At 31.9% G+C, this 18,171-nt stretch overlaps 2 protein-coding genes across 2 annotated transcripts; both read right to left on the reverse strand.

Moving 5' to 3' along the window:
• Positions 1 to 6,055: 6,055 nt before the first annotated feature.
• On the reverse strand, positions 6,056 to 6,949 carry LOC131597766 (chitinase 2-like). The gene has a single exon (XM_058870441.1). It carries the CDS (start codon positions 6,947 to 6,949, stop codon positions 6,056 to 6,058), a length of 894 nt encoding a protein of 297 aa, XP_058726424.1.
• An 8,089-nt stretch (positions 6,950 to 15,038) lies between these two features.
• On the reverse strand, positions 15,039 to 16,000 carry LOC131599603 (chitinase 2-like). Its single transcript, XM_058871896.1, has one exon. It carries the CDS (start codon positions 15,955 to 15,957, stop codon positions 15,079 to 15,081), a length of 879 nt encoding a protein of 292 aa, XP_058727879.1. The 5' UTR covers positions 15,958 to 16,000; the 3' UTR covers positions 15,039 to 15,078.
• Positions 16,001 to 18,171: the final 2,171 nt, after the last annotated feature.

Consider the following 18,171-nt stretch of genomic DNA (forward strand, 5'->3'; position numbering starts at 1 on the left):
TTCGGAGATGCATCTCCGAAATCAATATTTTATATTAAGAAAAACACGTTTTCGGAGATACATTTCCGAAAACACCTTTTTTTCAAAAAAAAGTTACTTTTCGGAAATGAACTTCCGAAATAAGGGGTAGTGTTGTAAATTCACCAGGGGTGGGCTGGAAGGTTAGAAGGTGGGTGAAGAAATTTTCAAATAAAAACACTATATATGCCACGCTTCCCTTATAAATGTTCACACTATGGTTGTTAGGGATTTAAGAATAAAAACTTAATAGGTACAAGTTTTTAGTTGAGGATTTTTTCATTTTAAAAATAAAATATAGATGTAAAAAACCAATTCCAAGCATATAAGGTTTCTCAAGAATAAAACAAAAACTTTAGAATTCATAAATGTATAGACGAGACACCCGAAAGCTCTACTCCATCTATCTTGTTCCATAATAAGTGACCCATCACATTATTTCACATAGATTAAAGAAAAGTGTATAAAAATAAGAAAGAAAATGTTGTTTTTACTTTATTACTCTGATCATGTGTTATAGGAATGAAAGTGAGATGATTTTTTAATTGTTTGATATAAATGAAAGTGAAAGGAAAAAAAAGTGATAAAAGAAAAATTATATATTTAGTAAATGACATATCTAACATTTATTAAATATTTTAATACATGTAAAATAATATACAAATATAACATGTATAAATGCATTTATTTTTTATATATAAATAAACTATATAATATATACTTTACGTAAATAAAAAAAAGAGTGAAGTCTTTCGTATTTGTTTAAAAATATAGTATAGTAATGAGAAACATTTTTGTCTTTTTGTGAAGCAAAATATAGGGTTATCAATCTCTTTATGAGCAAAATATTTTGTGTTTATCTACTTTCCTTTCAATCTAGCAAGGAAACAACATAGAGGTGGATCCCAGCTGCAATTTGCCATCTTCTTTACTGTTTATAAAGTCCCAAATAATGGAAGGATCTCGAATGTTGGGCTTTCTTTCCTTCTTTATCTTTCTCTTCTACTTCCATCGCAAACAAACATAGTGTAAAGGACTATGAATTATATTACACAAAAAGTACCGATTTGACAACACTGAATCAACATACAATAATATCAAAGCAAACAAAAAAGCATAAAAGATCAGAAAGAAGTTTGAACACTCAAACACAATTAAAAATATCAACAAAACGACCCCCCACCTTCAAGGACACATTGACTAGATCTCAATCCATTTAAACCACTATCAATAAAAACTTGGGTCCCCGTCAAGAAGCATAAAATAAAATATTCCACTACATGAACAAGGTCAAAGTCCTTTCGTAATGCTATCAACTACATAGCTAATAATATTGCATTCCATTTAACACCTTAAATTACTCTTAACCAAAATATTTATTAGACTATGAAATGCTCTTTATTATAATTTGCTAAATCAAATTTTATTTTCAGCAATCAATTTTTACCATTCCTCCAAGTGATACCCTCTTTTTATTTCCCTCTCATTGTTCATTCAAAAAGCTTAACAAGACAACATCCTCCCTTCATTATCTTCATCTTGTCCGATCTATATCTCTTCTCCCTCTTTTCCTCAAAAAGACTAAAATTCTGCCGCCGACAACTACAAGCTTTCACCATGGTTTAGCCGTGAAACAACAAAAAACCTGACATTCATATTCACTCCCACACAACCATTAAACCGAAAAACCGCTTCCACTTTTTCTTCCAAAACCGAATCTATACCATAACGCAAAAGCGGGTCCAAACCGCGAGTTTATCTAAATCTTGTAACAGATCCGCAAGACACTTTCACAACCAGTGCAGACTCTAGGTTTATCAGTTTCGCGAGGCTTTTCTGTTCAGTTTTTGGGTTGCTGGTTTTTGTTAATTTCTGTGCAGGTTATGAGGTCTATTCAACTTTATTCAAGTTTATTCAAGTGTTTTCTTCATTTCAGGTTATTTCTCAACAATTTTGATTTTGATTTTGCAGGCATCTTTTTCTTCTTTTCTATATGAATAGCCTTCATAGAGGTTTGCAAAAATAGCTACGGCAATTTTACCAACTCCTATGAATTTTATCACTGAAACTCACTATATTCACGGGTCACTATCACCACAATACCTTTTTAATCTTTAACTCAATAAAAAATGTTAGAGTTTTAAGTTCTTACCAATTATGTATTTGATAATTTATAAATTTTGTAGCAAATTCTTGTGTACTAGACTTGATGTAACTTTTACTAACTCTTGGGAACTTTTTTTTACCGAAACTCACTATTTTCACGAGTCACTATCACCACAATACCTTTTTTATTTTATTCAAGAAAATATTTGTACGTATTTATAGTTGTTAGTGATATTTGTAATATTTCACTTCCAATGATGATGTTTCATATTAACATTTCTAAATATATTCCTAAGAAGCATTAAGGTATATGTGCTCATGTACACTCATATTTATTGTTAGGGCTGACAATGAATCAAACCAACTCGAAAATAGTTCGGAACTCGGTTCGACAATTAAATCGTTGAACTTGGTTCATGAACCAAATGAGTCGAATATGAACTAAAAACTAAGTTTGTCAACTAGATGAGTCGAACTTGAACTATACATAGTTTGACTCGTTAGGTTTATGAGTCAACTCGATTATATATGAGATGAATTATATTGTCTTTAAGAGTAAGTTTAAATATTTACTCCAAATCTTAACCCTATTTTTTTATCTAACAATTTCAATTGATAATTTATATCCTCAAGAGAGCAAATTATTTTTAAAAAAATTATACAAACAGAATCAACATCGTATAAATTTCAATCTTATAAATTTTATTTCTATATTTTTTATTTTAAAAAATATTAATTTAAAATGTCAATTATATATATAAAAAAATAGAATTTATAAAATCACTTTAAAGTCCGAGAAATAAGCGAGTTGAACCTAATAAGATAAACCTAACGAGTTGAACCGAGATGTTCGTGAACTTCTAATAAATCGAGTTTTAGTTGAAAAAAAAGTACGTGATGAGCTCGAACTCGAACTCGGTCAATTCTTAACAAGTCGAGTTTGAGCTGAAAAAAAAGTTCGTGATGAACTCGAACTTGAACTCGAATTCGAACTCGATTAATTCTTAATGAGTCGAACTGAGCTAAGGCGAGTTCGACTAGACTCGACTCATTTCCAGCCCTATTTATTGTTATTTCAACATCAATCTTTTTAAATAATTTTCACACTTTTATGCAACAAACTAATTGTTTTACTATGACCATTCAAATAGTTGGTCAAATAGCTTTTTTTATAATCTCAAATGCACTATCTATGTATTACATATATTCTTATTATTGTATTTCTATACTTTTTATGATACTATCAAATTCTTGGAGTCATTTTGTTTTAAAGTCATTTTGAAGACAACTTTTTATCATTGTTGTTCTATTTTCTTTTGGTATTTTTATACTAATGCTCTGTAAAACAAATTTACTAAATATTGATATTTTTTTTTTGAATCTTAATTCAATATTATTCATTCTATATTTGTACTATATTATTTACTTTAAAATATGAATTATCCGTGCGGACACACGAGTCTTCTACTAGTTAGTTTAAAAAAAAGATAAAATTCCCCAGATAAGAAGAGAAAGTATATGAGAAGACAACGCACCTAATAAGTTATTTCCAATTCACACAAAAAAAATCTAGTTCTTTTACATTGTTTGAAATTTTTTGATAAAATTGACTTTCTGTGACACCGAAAAATTGTCACTTAAAGCCAATAATCTATAGGTAGATGTGTATAAGACTTTGAGTTACACCCACTCCTGGCATCAACTTTAAGGGGCGTAGTTACAGTTACATTTTTCTCAATAGTCACAACAAATTTCATTATATATTTTATGCGAGTATTACAAATAATAGAAATTATACCTACATATTATTTACATTTATCTGTCGCTGAAGCTTCAATAAATAGAATATTTATTATATTAAAATAGGGTTAAATATGTTTTTGGTCACTCTAAATATGTCAAACTTCATTTTTAGTCCCACTAAAATTTTTCTTCAAAGAATAGTCCTCCTAAAAATTTAAAGTAACTTTTAGTCTCTCCTGCAATTTAGTGACAGGTTTTTTAATTTAGCGACGGTTTTTTATTTACCGACGCAATTAGAGACCATTTTAACTACGATTTTGTCGTAAGGGACTAAATGTTAAATTTTAAAGAGGAACATTCTTTAAATAAATATTTTAGAGGTACTAAAAATGAAGTTTGACATATTTAGAAGGACCAACAATATATTTAACCCATTAAAATATAACAAATTTATAATTTTACTTTTTAATTTAATTTAAATTTAATAGAATAAAATATAGCCGTAGGTAAAAGTAATATGGGTGTAGGTAAAAATAATATATAAATTTATTTTAAAAAATTAATAAAATAAGATATAGCTATAGGTAAAAGTAATATTTAATGAAAAAAATTAAGACATCACTAAATATGGGTGTTACATTTTGTCATTTTTCTTTTAGTGATATTATAAAAATTTCATTTTATTGAAAATTTTAGACGGATAAATAGTATTTTAAATAATATATTTCATGATAAATCTATCACGTTATCTAATTAAAAATCAAGGTCAAATGTCTTTGAGCGCCGTATTTTATTTTTTAAATAAAATATATTTCCTCTGTTTTTTGTTTCAACCTATAGGAATGGTCACTTATTTTATGTTTTAAGCTTCTAATCTCATCTCCTGCAATTTTATGTTTCATTTAAACCCAAAATGAGCCTTTATTTTATTTTTCATTTTAATTAATTTTCAAACGAAAACAAATGTAGCTTATTCAATATAAAATAGATTCTTAGAAAGATTTTGCTACAAATGGTGGTCTCGGGTAAGGTGGCCTATAGTTGTATGTGCTCTGTTTACAATAACGGAGGACGTCCAATAAAAAGGTTGTAGCGTGTATCGCCACGGTTGTTTACAACAATTGTAGTAAAAAGTTTTGACCTGGGGTTTGATACCTAGCGCCTTCAATATATTTTTTTTAATTTCAACATATTTCACTATGGTCCTAGAAACCAACAGTAAAGATATGTTTACTTGAGTTTATTATAAGTTATGTGGAATGTTTATTTTACCAACTACTCACTAAAAATATAACCTTTCCTTCAAATTTAGAATAATATAATTTGAGATATGAAGTTATATAAAAACAAATTACACTAATCAATGTTGTACAAGATTTTTACATTCCATAATTCATATTTCGGTATTTAACGGTTAATTTTTGTTTCAATGCTTCAAGTCAACCACCTATTCATTACCTCTATTTTTTTTTGACAAGTATTATTTATTTTACAAATAAAATTAGAAGTGGAGGAAGGGACGGTTGAAGAACTAAGAGCATTAAAACAAGTTCTAACGGTTAAAGAGCGAAATGTAGATAATGGGCTGAAAAAATCTTGTATAACATTTATAATTGTAATTTGTTTTCTACTCTAATATAGATTAATATCTCATATTATAATTTTCTAATTCAATTCGAAAAATTATATATTCGATAAGAGTTGGAAAAACACTCAAACCACATACCATATAATAAAATCATACTTTATTAACAAATTTAATATACACATAATTTAGGATTTGATTGTCATTTTTAATTTGATAATTATATTAATTTTGATACCAAGAGCAATGATTTCTTGGACTGTAAAAACGATTCGAAATTGGAATATGAATGGTGAAATAAAAAAGTGAGGTATGAGGCTAGAATATAGAGAAATTGAAACCGATAATATTTGCTTCTTATTAATTTGATACCACAATAGTACAGATAGTTCATGATACAAACAAGAGAGTCAATTCATGTCTCAGAAGTCACAACATAACATGATACTAAAAGAAAACTGATAAAAAGTTGCAGTATAGAAACACATAAGAAGTAAAAAGAGCACACGATCAACCATAGGACTTATTTAGAATATATGACATACTATTATTTATAGTATGTATATATGACCTGTGAAATAAACGCGAATTACTAGTAAGTAATCACTCTTTACTAAAGTCTTTAGTAAAGAGATCTTGAAGCTGTCCCTCAAGTGAATACGTGGGTTCCGAGGTATTAGCATCCCAAACAAAAACTCCCGGAAGTGATGCAGTTTGAAGGAGAATTGTGCATCCATTAACAAAGAGATCAGTTTTCATTAGAGATGGATTAATGGTATTGGTGCTGACTCCTGGCAAGAGTTTAAACGGGGTGCCATATTCATAAATTAGTTGTTTAAAGAGCTTTACAAACTCATCCTCTGAAGGAAAATACTGATTGTAGAACTTGTAGTTAATCCAATCAATTTTCTCTTGGTTTTCTCGATACAGTGCGAGGTAGTGGGGTTGGAGATCCTTTGTTGGAGCAATGGACACCACATTCAAGGAGATGGAAACGTCGGGATCATCCTTGAGTTGTGTTATGACCTTCCCTATGCAGTAGGCAAAGTCATCCGCATTGGACTCCATGTATGCATAGTTAATATCAATACCGTCAATCGTGTAAAAGCTGACCGATGGGCCACTAATCTTGTAGTCAAGAATTAGATCTTTGATTGATGATTTGGCATTCACAATCCAGTCTTCTTTATTCTGAGGGTTGAATTTATCTTCACGGCCTTGGCCTCCTATGCTTATTACAACTTTCACATTCGTATGATCTATCTTGAGATTCAACACTTTTTCTGGGCCAAAGGTATTAAAGTTCCAATTGCGGGTGAATGCTCCTGTGCCTGTTCCGTCTTCAAGATACGTATCTTTGGCAAAGCCCAGAATGAAGTGGAATTCAATAATGTCCTTGTTGATTATTCTTGCAGGAAAAGCATCTAAACTACCTGAGATGTACTCTCTGAAAATAGTAGGCTTCACAACGGCGGCGATATCAGCTTCTGATGACATTGTGATTTAATTTCTTTCTGAATGAGGATTTGATTGGTTGTGGTTGTGGTTGTGGTTTGAATCACCAACTTCAGATGCCATTTTATAAGCCTCCAAGTCGTTTTTTAAAATATAATTCGTCTTCTAATATAATGCCCTTTCATCGCTATGCGACATAAACTAGTAGTATTAGACAACACGACCTGACAATAACCAAGTATATTACTAACTCATGAAATACTCTAATAATGACATGTTCTTAGATGTGCATTCCAAATACTTCAAAATAAATTATGCATACACTTGCCTATTCTTCTAATTAACTTTTTTTTTTTATTGTTTGACAAATTATATCTAATAAAAAATACTATATATGTCGTCCTTCCCTTACAAATGTTCACACTGTGGTTGTTAGAGATTCACAAAATAAAAAAACTTTTGATTTTAATAGGTAAAAGTTGTAGTAGAATAATTTTTTCTTTTAAAAAGTAAAATACAATGGATGTAAATAAAAATAATTCCAATCATAACATTGTTCGAAAAATATTGGTTTGTATCATATCCCTAAGATTTTGATGATAACAAAGTATTTAAAGAATGATTTGGTAGACTAATGTGCATTCAAGTGTGCAAGAATAAAGATTAGTATATTGATTAAAAGTCAGTTATAATACTGCACTGGACATTTAAAGAGAAGCTAAAAGTTGTAGACTCTGATGGTTTAGAACCTGAAAATCTCATACTTTGATCAAGTCAACATCTGTAAACTAAGTCAACTTCTCAATACTCAGAGTCTGAAGGATCAAAAGCTAAGACTCATACTATGAATGAATGATTAGAACCAAAAGCTACTCAAAGCTCAAGAACCAAGGAGTTTCTCATAAGTAACTATCAGACTTTGAGCTTAATTTGTCTTCTTCTGTTCACGTGAAGACTTAGCAAAAATTTTCGGAAGTTTGAAGAATTGCAACTGATAGTTCCTTTTCTAGCAAAGGAGTTTCAAATGATATTGCAACGACATTAACCATATAAAAAGGCTTTAACTACTACAGAAAACCCCTTACACAACGGTTGAAAAAGGAGTACCATTCCGCTCTTAAGTATGGTGTGGTTGTAAGTTCATTGTTTCCACCACGGTCTGGAAACCATTATTATAAGGCCGGACGCGCGCCACATATCACAACGGTTACTCTTGTAAACCGTTGTGATATATACATGTATGTATTGGGTTCGAAATGCAACAACAATAACTAATTAAAAACATAAATTACTTTTGATCACAGTTACAATAGATAACCGTTGTTGAAAGTATCCAGAGTTTATTATATAATATGTAGTTTTTTTTTTCAAACACCTCACTAAAAAAATACAAGCATTCAAATGTATTAAGAAGTCTATAATCTAAAAATTTATTATTGAAAACTAATTTAAACAAACCTTTGTTTTCTAATTGCATGCGTCTCATTGTTAATTTCATGCTCTTTTACATATAGACTGTGGTGTATTGGTGTAACTCCTTCGATACATCACTATCTTCGATTATAGTTAAATTTTAATAACAACAAGGCATTGGATTATCTGCCTCGTTATCATCACTTATCATCGTAATTTTTATGATGATAGATCATCAGAAAAAATACGATGATAGGTGTTGATGACGACGCACATTATCCAATTAATTGTTGTTATTGAAATTTAACTATAACTGAAGATAACGATGCATCTAAGGAGCCAGGTCATTATCCCATATTCTATTTGTAAAAGCGCATGAAATGAAAGATAAGACACACATTTTGAAAATTATTGATTGATATAAGTTGGTTTTCAAATACAACTTAATTTGCATATTATAACTATCTATGTCAATTTAAATGAATGTATTTTAAGTGAGGGTTAGTGAAACAAATAATCTACATAGAATATAATAAAATCAATCTAATCTTCTTGCTCTGAGAACATTAATCAACAACAACACCATACAAAAGTAATTATCAACAAAACAACATCATACAATAGAACCAAATATAATAAAATATTTTCAGAGCACACCTTTTATTGAAACTAATGATACGTGGAACATGAATCAATTATGAGGTTCATCTAGGTTGTGAAGCTATGAAAAATAAATATAATGAGTAAGAAGTTTACATAACAACTTCATAATTCTTATATTTGTTCTCATTATTTCTCAAACTAGATGAAGTTTACTGCTGTTGTTTCTTCATTTACTTTTCTTGTGACTTAACAATGTATTGTTCTTGTTTTTAGTCCTACAAACACCATGAAAGTTATAAAGATGTGAAACCGCAAACTTAATTTTCAATAACAAATACATGCAACAAAATAAAAACACTAACAACTTACATCATCAATGAATATACATGAAGTCGTGGAACTATAACAAAATATGAAGTTCATATTGTTTGTGAAACTATGAAGAAAAATTATAAGGTGGATGAAGTTTTCAACATAGCTCCATACTTCTTGTACTTTATTCCTATTAAGGTCGTGAAGACGAATCTAAAAAAAGAGAACATTTAACAAAATGCAACAAAAGAGATAGTCAGGAACTATCTAACAAGAAGATGGAAGAAAAGTAATACCTTATGTATGAAGAATAAGAATCACGGCTAATGACAAAGAAGAAAAGAAAAATGGGTCCCGGGGTTTACCTGCGAAGGATACGACGTTAGTGTCAAAAAGTGAGAGTTAATTTGGCTATATATAGGTATACTATATCAAACGGTTCAAACTATCAACTTTAGCGATATCTCTTTTATTATTTATTTAAAAATAAATAAAAAGAAAATGTGCGTCTTAACATTAAAGGAATAAAATATTTGAGGGCGCTGAGGTTCGAACCCATGAAAGTTTCATTTTATCACCACAATTAAACCATCCACCATTATTATATGCTAATATTTTTTAATTGAAAAATAAACAAAACATCTGTTAGCGTCTCAGTTTAGATATGTCACCACTGTGTATTGATGAATTGTGGTGACTTTGGCATGATCGTATGCGCGTTTTGTAGTAGTGTTTGCAACAAATCAGATTTTACTTCTCACGAAGACTTACTTGTACAAGAAGTTCTCTCTAGCGTCTATTTGATGGTTCTCTATAAATGAAGTTGAAGACTTGGAGAAAATACACAAAATTGCGCCTTGACAAACAAAGAAAAGTTGCTCCATTGAAACAAGAGCAAAATTTTAACTTAGGGTTTCTAACCTCTTATATATTCTAGAAATCGCTAAGTCTTAGATAATGTTTATGTTGTAATATGTCTAAACCTCTGATCGTATAACAAGTGTAATTTATCATATCTCTTAATTGTTTATTATAGAGTCAGAAGTCTCTTGCTTGTGTGCTTAAGTATTTGGAAGTCTTTTGGTTGTGTCACTATGTCAAAGAAAGGCTTAGGCAGCGCTTTATTTTGGATTAGGCAGCGCTGGCTTTAATTAAAAAATATTAGCATATAATAATAGTAGATGGCCTTAATCCATAGGTAAACAATTAAACCATAGGTAAAGGCAGCGCTACCTATATTAGCGCTGCCATAGGTAAAGCCAGCGGTTTTTTAATGTCAAAGCGCTGCTTTATGTCCCCTTTAGGCAGCGCTTCTGTCCTTGGCTCCTTTAGGCAACACTTTTTTCTTAAAAAGCACTTTCTATTGTCCCTCTTTAGGAAGCACTTTTATAGTTCTATTTTAGGTCCCCTTTAGGCAGTGTTTCATTCCAAAAGCACTCTCTATTGATCCCCTTAGGCAGCGCTTTTTGCTTGAAAAGAGCTTTCTATTGTCCCCTTTAGACACCTCTTTTTTTGTTCTATTTTAGTTTTATTTTACATATATTTTAGGAAGCGCTTTTTGTTCTCTACTTTTGGCGTTGTGTGCTTAAGCAATTAGAAGTCTCTTCCATGCGTGCTTAATCAATTAGAAGTCTCTTACTTGTCTGCTTGATCATTGAAGTCACATACTTCTGTGTTTGGGCATTGGAAGTCTCTTACTTGTGTGCTAGACCAATTTGTAAATAAGCTTGGTTATAGTGGAAATCTCTTGGAAATGCAAGGGGACTAGAATACTCTTTATATATGATCGACTTTATTCTGTTGCGAATCATCTGACTCTGACTCAGATTCTATCCTTGTGATTAGAATCTGGTAAGAGATTTATAAGGGAAAAAGGAGAAAAGGTTAACACAACGGTTATCTCTACATCGTTGTTGTTTGATAAAAAACCGTTCCGAAAAGTTAAAGCAACACCTCGGTTTGGCACGGCCTTAAAACCGTTTTCATAGGATTTTGCAACGCTTTTGTTGCATTACCGTAATGTCAAAATGTTGTAGTAGGAATCCTAAAGAGTTTAAAAAAAAATTGACCGCAAGTGGGCTACCAAACGATTTTCCTCTTTTGCGAGATAAACATTGGAAAGTTAAATATTTTAATATGGGAAATGATGTGATGGTGTTTCTACGTAAGGAGAAGTTTTCGTTGGTACTTATAGCAAGGTGCAGCCTATAACGCCATGTATTTAATTAATTATTAATTAAATATTTTTGAATTATTTTCGAATTAATTTTTGAAGTTGTGAATTGTTATGATATGTTGATTTAAGTTGTCATGTTGTTAGTTGATTTAATTGGTTGATTAATATTGGGCATTAATTATGAGAATAGTTGTAACAATTATTATGGGCTTATTCAATGGTTGGTAGTAGTAAAGTTAGGGTGTGAAAATTAAGTCCCATGGAATTATTAAGAATGATAGAATTATTTGTTTAAGGGGAATAAAAAGAAAACTAGATTTTTAGTAAAAGAAAGATAATAAGGGTTTTGGAGAAAGAGCGTAGAGGCTGCCGTGAAGAGGAAAAAGTGGAAGAAGAGGCAAAGCTAGGCTTTCAACCGGAAAGCTATAGAGCGGTCTCCAATCTAAGGAAAGGGTGGAGTTCGGACTCTATAATAGGGTATATGATGAAAAGTATGTGGGATTGGGTTTGTAAAATTGCTTATGTGCCTGCGTTTGATTGTTGTGGTTGATTCTGAAAATTAATTATTGTCGACGAATTAGTTGTTGGACATTGTATATGTTGATGTAGTATAAATAATGTGTTGCTGTGATTGTGATTAATGATTTTTTTGGGAAATTTGTTGCTATCAATAAATTATTGGTGAGAAATTGTTGTATGTTGATTGGGCATAATTTTTATGCTGCTGTAAATTGTTGTTGTGTTTGTTTGGTATGTGATTGAGGGATAATTGAGAATTAGGTGCAGTGTTGTGGGTAGAAGAAAGGAAAAAAAGAGACATAGGGGGGCGCCCACCCCTAGAGGAAGAAGAAGGGGCGCCCACCCCCATGCACAGAAGGGAGCGTGTGCTCCCTATAAAATTAAGGGAGAGGGGCGACCACTTGTTCATATATTAGTAGAAGGGGGGCCACCACTTGTTCATATATTATATATTTTATGTCATTAACTAATTTATTAATTTACTAAGTATCATGCAATGTATTATATTAGTTTAATTAGTACGTAGCACTTTATGGTTAAATGGTAGTAGTATAATATTAACAGAAATAAAGTAGTGGAGAAATAACGTAGTAGTGCAGAGAAGAAAATATTTATCACTGTGTAGCAGATACTAATCGAAGAAATTAATTACCAGAAGAATGATAGCAGGAGTATTTCAACTAGTAGGGTTAATATATACTAATCAGTAGCAGTATAAGCAATAGACTTAATTATTTAGTAGTAATAATCCTTGAAATTCTAATAACAATATGTAGCCAAAAATTAATTAGCAGGTTTTGGAAGATTAATTTTAGTAGCAGTATAAGTAATAGACTTAATTAAATTAACAAAGGCTTAATAAAACACCTTAGTACTAAGTAGAAATAATAGAATTCGTAATTGATAATTAAGTGGCCAGTATAGTTGAAATGTCTGAGTAATTACAAAACGTTTGTTGTATATTTTGGTTGATTCGGTGTGTTGTATGATTGCTGCAAAATGTGAACTTTCAGGTGGAGTTGAATTTTGTTGAAAATTGCCTTTGATGGTTGGCAAATAACAGGTTGTAGGCTTATGGCCAGTGTAGTTGTTATTGTTGTTGCGTTGCCGTTTTTGTTATGCTATTGTTGATTATAGTTGCTAGCGTTGTTATATACTGGTTGTTGATCAGTTGCAGCTGTTGTTGTTTTGCCTCTATTAATTGGCAAAGAAATCAAGTTATAGGCTTATGCCAGAGTTAAATCGTTGTTGTGCCGTTGTTGTTGTATGTTGCCAATTGTTGATTTATTGTCGTTGTTGTTGTTGCACTCATATTGTTGTCGCATAAATAACATATCAAGTTGGAGCTGATGCTCAGTAAGTTGACCTAGATTGGCAAATATTAAGTTGGAGGCGTATGCGTTATTTGAAAGTTGAAGGCTTATGCCTTGTTGACGCCTCTATTAACTGGAAGGTTCTAAGTTAGGAATTCTGCTCATTGGTACCACATGCATGTGCATTGTACAAGTCGCACTTCGTGTCATATATTGAATTGTTGTTATTATAATATAATGACAGTTGTGTTGTTGAATTGTGATGACTGATGATGTTTGAAAGTTGTTGAAGTGGTGATTTTATATAATTTGATCTAATATATTATTTATCATACACTCAATTATATGGTTCGATATCTCACCCCTTCTGTTTGAATGTTACCCCTATGTTGGTAACACGCAGGTAATCCAGAGTGAATGTTGTTTACCTTGAGTTGTTCGAGTCATGTGTTGGTCGCTCTGATACGTAACACTTGGGGGTGAACATTTGTCTTCTATCGTTGTTAATAAATATTTAGTTGATGAATTTTAAGTTGAATTTTGTTAAATACTTTGTTTCCTTGAAGTCGTTTATGTTGGACAAAGATGTTATGTTATTAAGTTGAAGTTTATGAATCCGCTGCTTGGTAATTTAAAAGTTGTTTTATTTTGAAGACATAAAGTTGTTGTTATTTGTTCATCCAAATTTTAATGTGTTATGTATTGTATTACATGCGATTAAATGTCGTTGTTTTACGTAGTTAACGTGGCATCCCTTTTATATGTTGGAATTTTTGTAACTTTGATTTTTATGATATTCACCAGGTAGAAATGGAGTGTTACACAGCCTCATAAGTATGGACCGCGCATTGTGACTCAAAAGATCACTGATAATGCTTATATGGTAGCTCTCCTGAATTTCATGAATATATCCATTACTTTCAATGTTACTGATATTCGTGAATATCAAGTAGATGAGGCTCTTTCTTAAGAAGGGAACATGGGGTCGAGTTCTTCAGAGGGGGAGGAGACTGATTTAGGAAAATTTTTTAAGTCATCCGAGTTTATTTCAGGCCCAAAAATAATTTTTTATTTTTTCTGCAATTTTCTGTTTTATTTTTGTTTTGGATTAAAAAAATCTATTAGGGTTTCCTTTTTGTTTTTTTATTATAAGCCAATTAGGGTTTCTTTTCTTCTATCTTTTTCGGTTTGAGTCAAAGATCATATTTTGATATAATAAAATTTTGTATTTTTTTTATGTCGTAGATTCCAGAGTTTATCTAACAAGTTTTATGCTTGCAATCCTGTATTCTCGTTCTATATTTAGCGTTCGCTAATCCCTAGTATTTTCAACTGTGTCAACTATATATATTCATGAAATCTTGAAATGGTTTTGTGTATACATTTCTTCTAAAATTAATCGAAACTCCAGTATGAAATCTTGAAATGGTTTTGTGTATACATTTCTTCTAAAATTAATCGAAACTCTAGTATGAATGGTCAAATATAATTTGAGGTAAAAGGCAAGTATACAGAGAAAAATGAAAACAATAATATTTGCTTCTTATTAATAAATTGGTAATTAAGTAGTTCAGATAGTTCATGATACATACAAAATAAAAAAACAATTCAAGTCTCACAACAAAGACACAATAATTAAAGAAAGTAAACAGTGAAAAATATGTTATAAACAAACACATAAGCAGTAAAAAGAGCACTTGATCTATCATAGGTCTTATTTAGAATATTGAACATACTATAAAAAGCATGACTGATAAGGCTTCGCTATTGATTATAGTATGTGTGACCCGTGAAATGAAATCCAATTACTAGCTAGGTAAGAACCTAGTAAGTAATCACTCTTTAGTAAGGAGTTCTTGAAGCTGTCTCTCAAGTGAATATGCGGGGGCAGAGGCATTAGCATCCAAAACAAAAACTCCAGCTAGTGATGCACGGCTAAGGAGGTATTTACATCCGTCAACAATTAAACCTTGTGATTCAGATGGAATACCTGTATAGGTGCTGACTCCTGCCAAGAGTTTAAACTCCGTATCATAATCAGTAACTAGTTTCTTAAAAAGACTTACAAATTCATCCCTTGAGGAAAAATACTGATTGTAGAACTTGTAGTCAATCCAGTCAATATTGTCTTTGCTGACTAGATACAGTTTGAGGTAGTGGGGTTGGAGTAACTCTGTTGGAGCAATGGACACTATTTTCATGGATTTGGAAACATCCGGATCTTCCTTGAGTTTTTGTATGACCTGCCCTATGCAGTTTGAAAAGTCGTCGACACTGGAAGTGATGTTTTCATAGTTAATATCAATACCGTCAATTATGTTTTCATCGATAATGACTTCGTTCTCGTAGTCTAGGATGATCTCTTTGATTGATGATACGGCATTCGTAATCCAGTCTTCATTATTCTGAGGGTTGAATTGATATTCATGGCCAATGCCTCCTATGCTTATTACCACTTTCACTTGCCTATGCAGTTTCTTGAGTTTAGCCACATTTTCTGGGCTAAAGTTCTCAATGCTCCAAGTGCGGTTAAATTCTCCTGTGCCTTTTCCATCAACATACAACTCGGTTGCAAAGCCCAGAATGAAGTGGAATTCTTTGATGTTGTCGTTGATCATGTTTGCAGGAAAATCATCTATATTATCTTCCATGCCAATGTACTCTCGGAAAATGGTAGGCTTCACATCGGCATCGATATCAGGATCTGATGACATTGTGATTTAATTTTTTTTTTAATGAGTATTTGATTGGTTGTGGTTGTGGTTGGAATGACTAACTTCTCATGCCATTTTATCACTATGCAATATAAACTATTAAACAAAGCGACTACACAATAACGACGGCAATATGAAAACTAGACAAAAACGAAGGGTGAAGAACGTACCCAGCTATATGAATAACTTATGCAATATTCTCAACATGACAAATTCTTCTTATGTCATCCTTCATACTTAACTATAAACCCTAAGACGTAATTTATATTTTATAGACCAAAGCTTTCAATTTGCTTACCGACAAATTCAGCCCGTCAACACAAAAATAAAAAAATAAAATAGAAAACTAATTGTTGGAAAATTAATGTATTTTAAAGTCCATATTCACAATATTCACAAGTGGAAGTTAGTTCAAAATCAGACCAAAACATTATTCTAGCTTTTTTTTTAAGAACAACTTTCAACCGTGGAAGTTCAGTGCTATATCAGTATAGTTTGTTGTGCTGCCGCCCAAGTTATTAAATTTTGCCGCCTATCATTTATTTTCTTCCTCTACCTTGTTATTCACTAATTTTGTCCTATAAATAGTTGACTTATTTCTCATGAAATAATATACAAGAAAAATTATCTTCTCCTCCTTTTGTTCCTGGGAAATATATATTTGAGATTCTCGCTAGTTCTTAAGTTCCTGGTCATTGCAACCAAAAGGTGTTGTTTATTCCTGGGAGTGTTTAGGATAATACCTGGATAAAACTCTCAAGGACAGTGAATCTAATTCACGACTCAGCTCGGTTACTTTCCTTGATTTATTTTATGGTTTCGTTACAGTTGATCAACTTGTTGTTTTTTTTGCTCTCTGAATCCAACAATCTTGAGAATTTTATCATTTACAATGGAGAGCCCTAACCGCAACAACGCTTAAAATTCTAACAACACATCCGGCGGCGCTAGTTCTATTCCTGTCTCTGCCATTGGTGCTGCTCCAGGCCCTCATTACGCAAAGCCCTTTCCTGATGTCTCGAAAATCAAAGTCTTTGAAGGCTAACATTTCCGCAAATGGCAAGAAAGGATTTCCTCCACTTTAGACATGCACGGAGTTGATTCTGCACTCATTGATCCGCGACCGGATTCCCTTGCTGATCCAAAACAGATTGAGAATTGGACATATTCGAACAAGGTATGTCGTCATGTTGTTCTTAGAACTTTACTTAACGAGCTCTTTGATGTGTTATATTCCTACAAGATAGCAAAGGAAATTTGGGATTCCATGATTCTAAAGTATACGGCTGAAGCTATTAGGAGACAGAAATTTATCATAGCAAATCACAACAGGTGGGAAATGACTAAAGATAAGAAAACCATAACTCTAATCAATGAGTATCACAAACTCATTGCAGACTTGAAAAGCGAAAACATAATTTTGCCAGATGAATATGTTGTTGGACTTCTGATTGAAAAACTACCTCAATCATGGAACGACTACAAACAATAGCTGAAACACACAAGCAAACAACTTTCAATTGGTGACCTAATCACTCATATCATTATTGAGGACACAATTCAGAAGGAGATCATTGGAGCAGGAGCAAAGGCGTTGGCCACTCGTGCTAATCTGATTCAGCAAAAATCAAACAATAAGAGGTACGCAACTAAGAAACCTGATCAAAATATCCATAAATTCACCCATACCTTCAAAAACAGAGGAACTTCCTTTGTTTGTGAAAAGATGGGTCAGATTGCTAAACATTGCAGACACCGCCCGAGAAATGGAAAACCTCCTAAACCAAATGTGAATTTAGTGAAAGGGGATGATGTTATTGCTGCTGTAATTTCTCAGGTGAATATGGTTTCTGGTGTGAGGAGTTGGATAGTAGACTCAGGTGCTACTAAGCATATATGTGGAAATAGAGATGCGTTTACCTCCTACTCTTCTATGGGGGAAGGAGAAGAATAAATGTCACTACTAATGAGAACCCAATTAACAATGGATGGGAAAGATATATATAACAACGAGGGCCCAGGAGTTATTATGCAGAGTGTCATTGAATATATGATACTTACTATCACAGCCTAGTAGCCGTTGTAATAAACTGGAAAGCGCGCGAAAATTTTTACATATCACTACGATGTATATGAATACGTTGTAAACATGGCGTTGTTGTTTGCGTGTTTTGTAGTAGTGTATACCTTGGTGATTCTCTGACTGCTCCAGTC

Source organism: Vicia villosa, linkage group LG4 (genome assembly GCF_029867415.1).
Source record: "Vicia villosa cultivar HV-30 ecotype Madison, WI linkage group LG4, Vvil1.0, whole genome shotgun sequence".
NCBI lineage: Eukaryota > Viridiplantae > Streptophyta > Magnoliopsida > Fabales > Fabaceae > Vicia > Vicia villosa.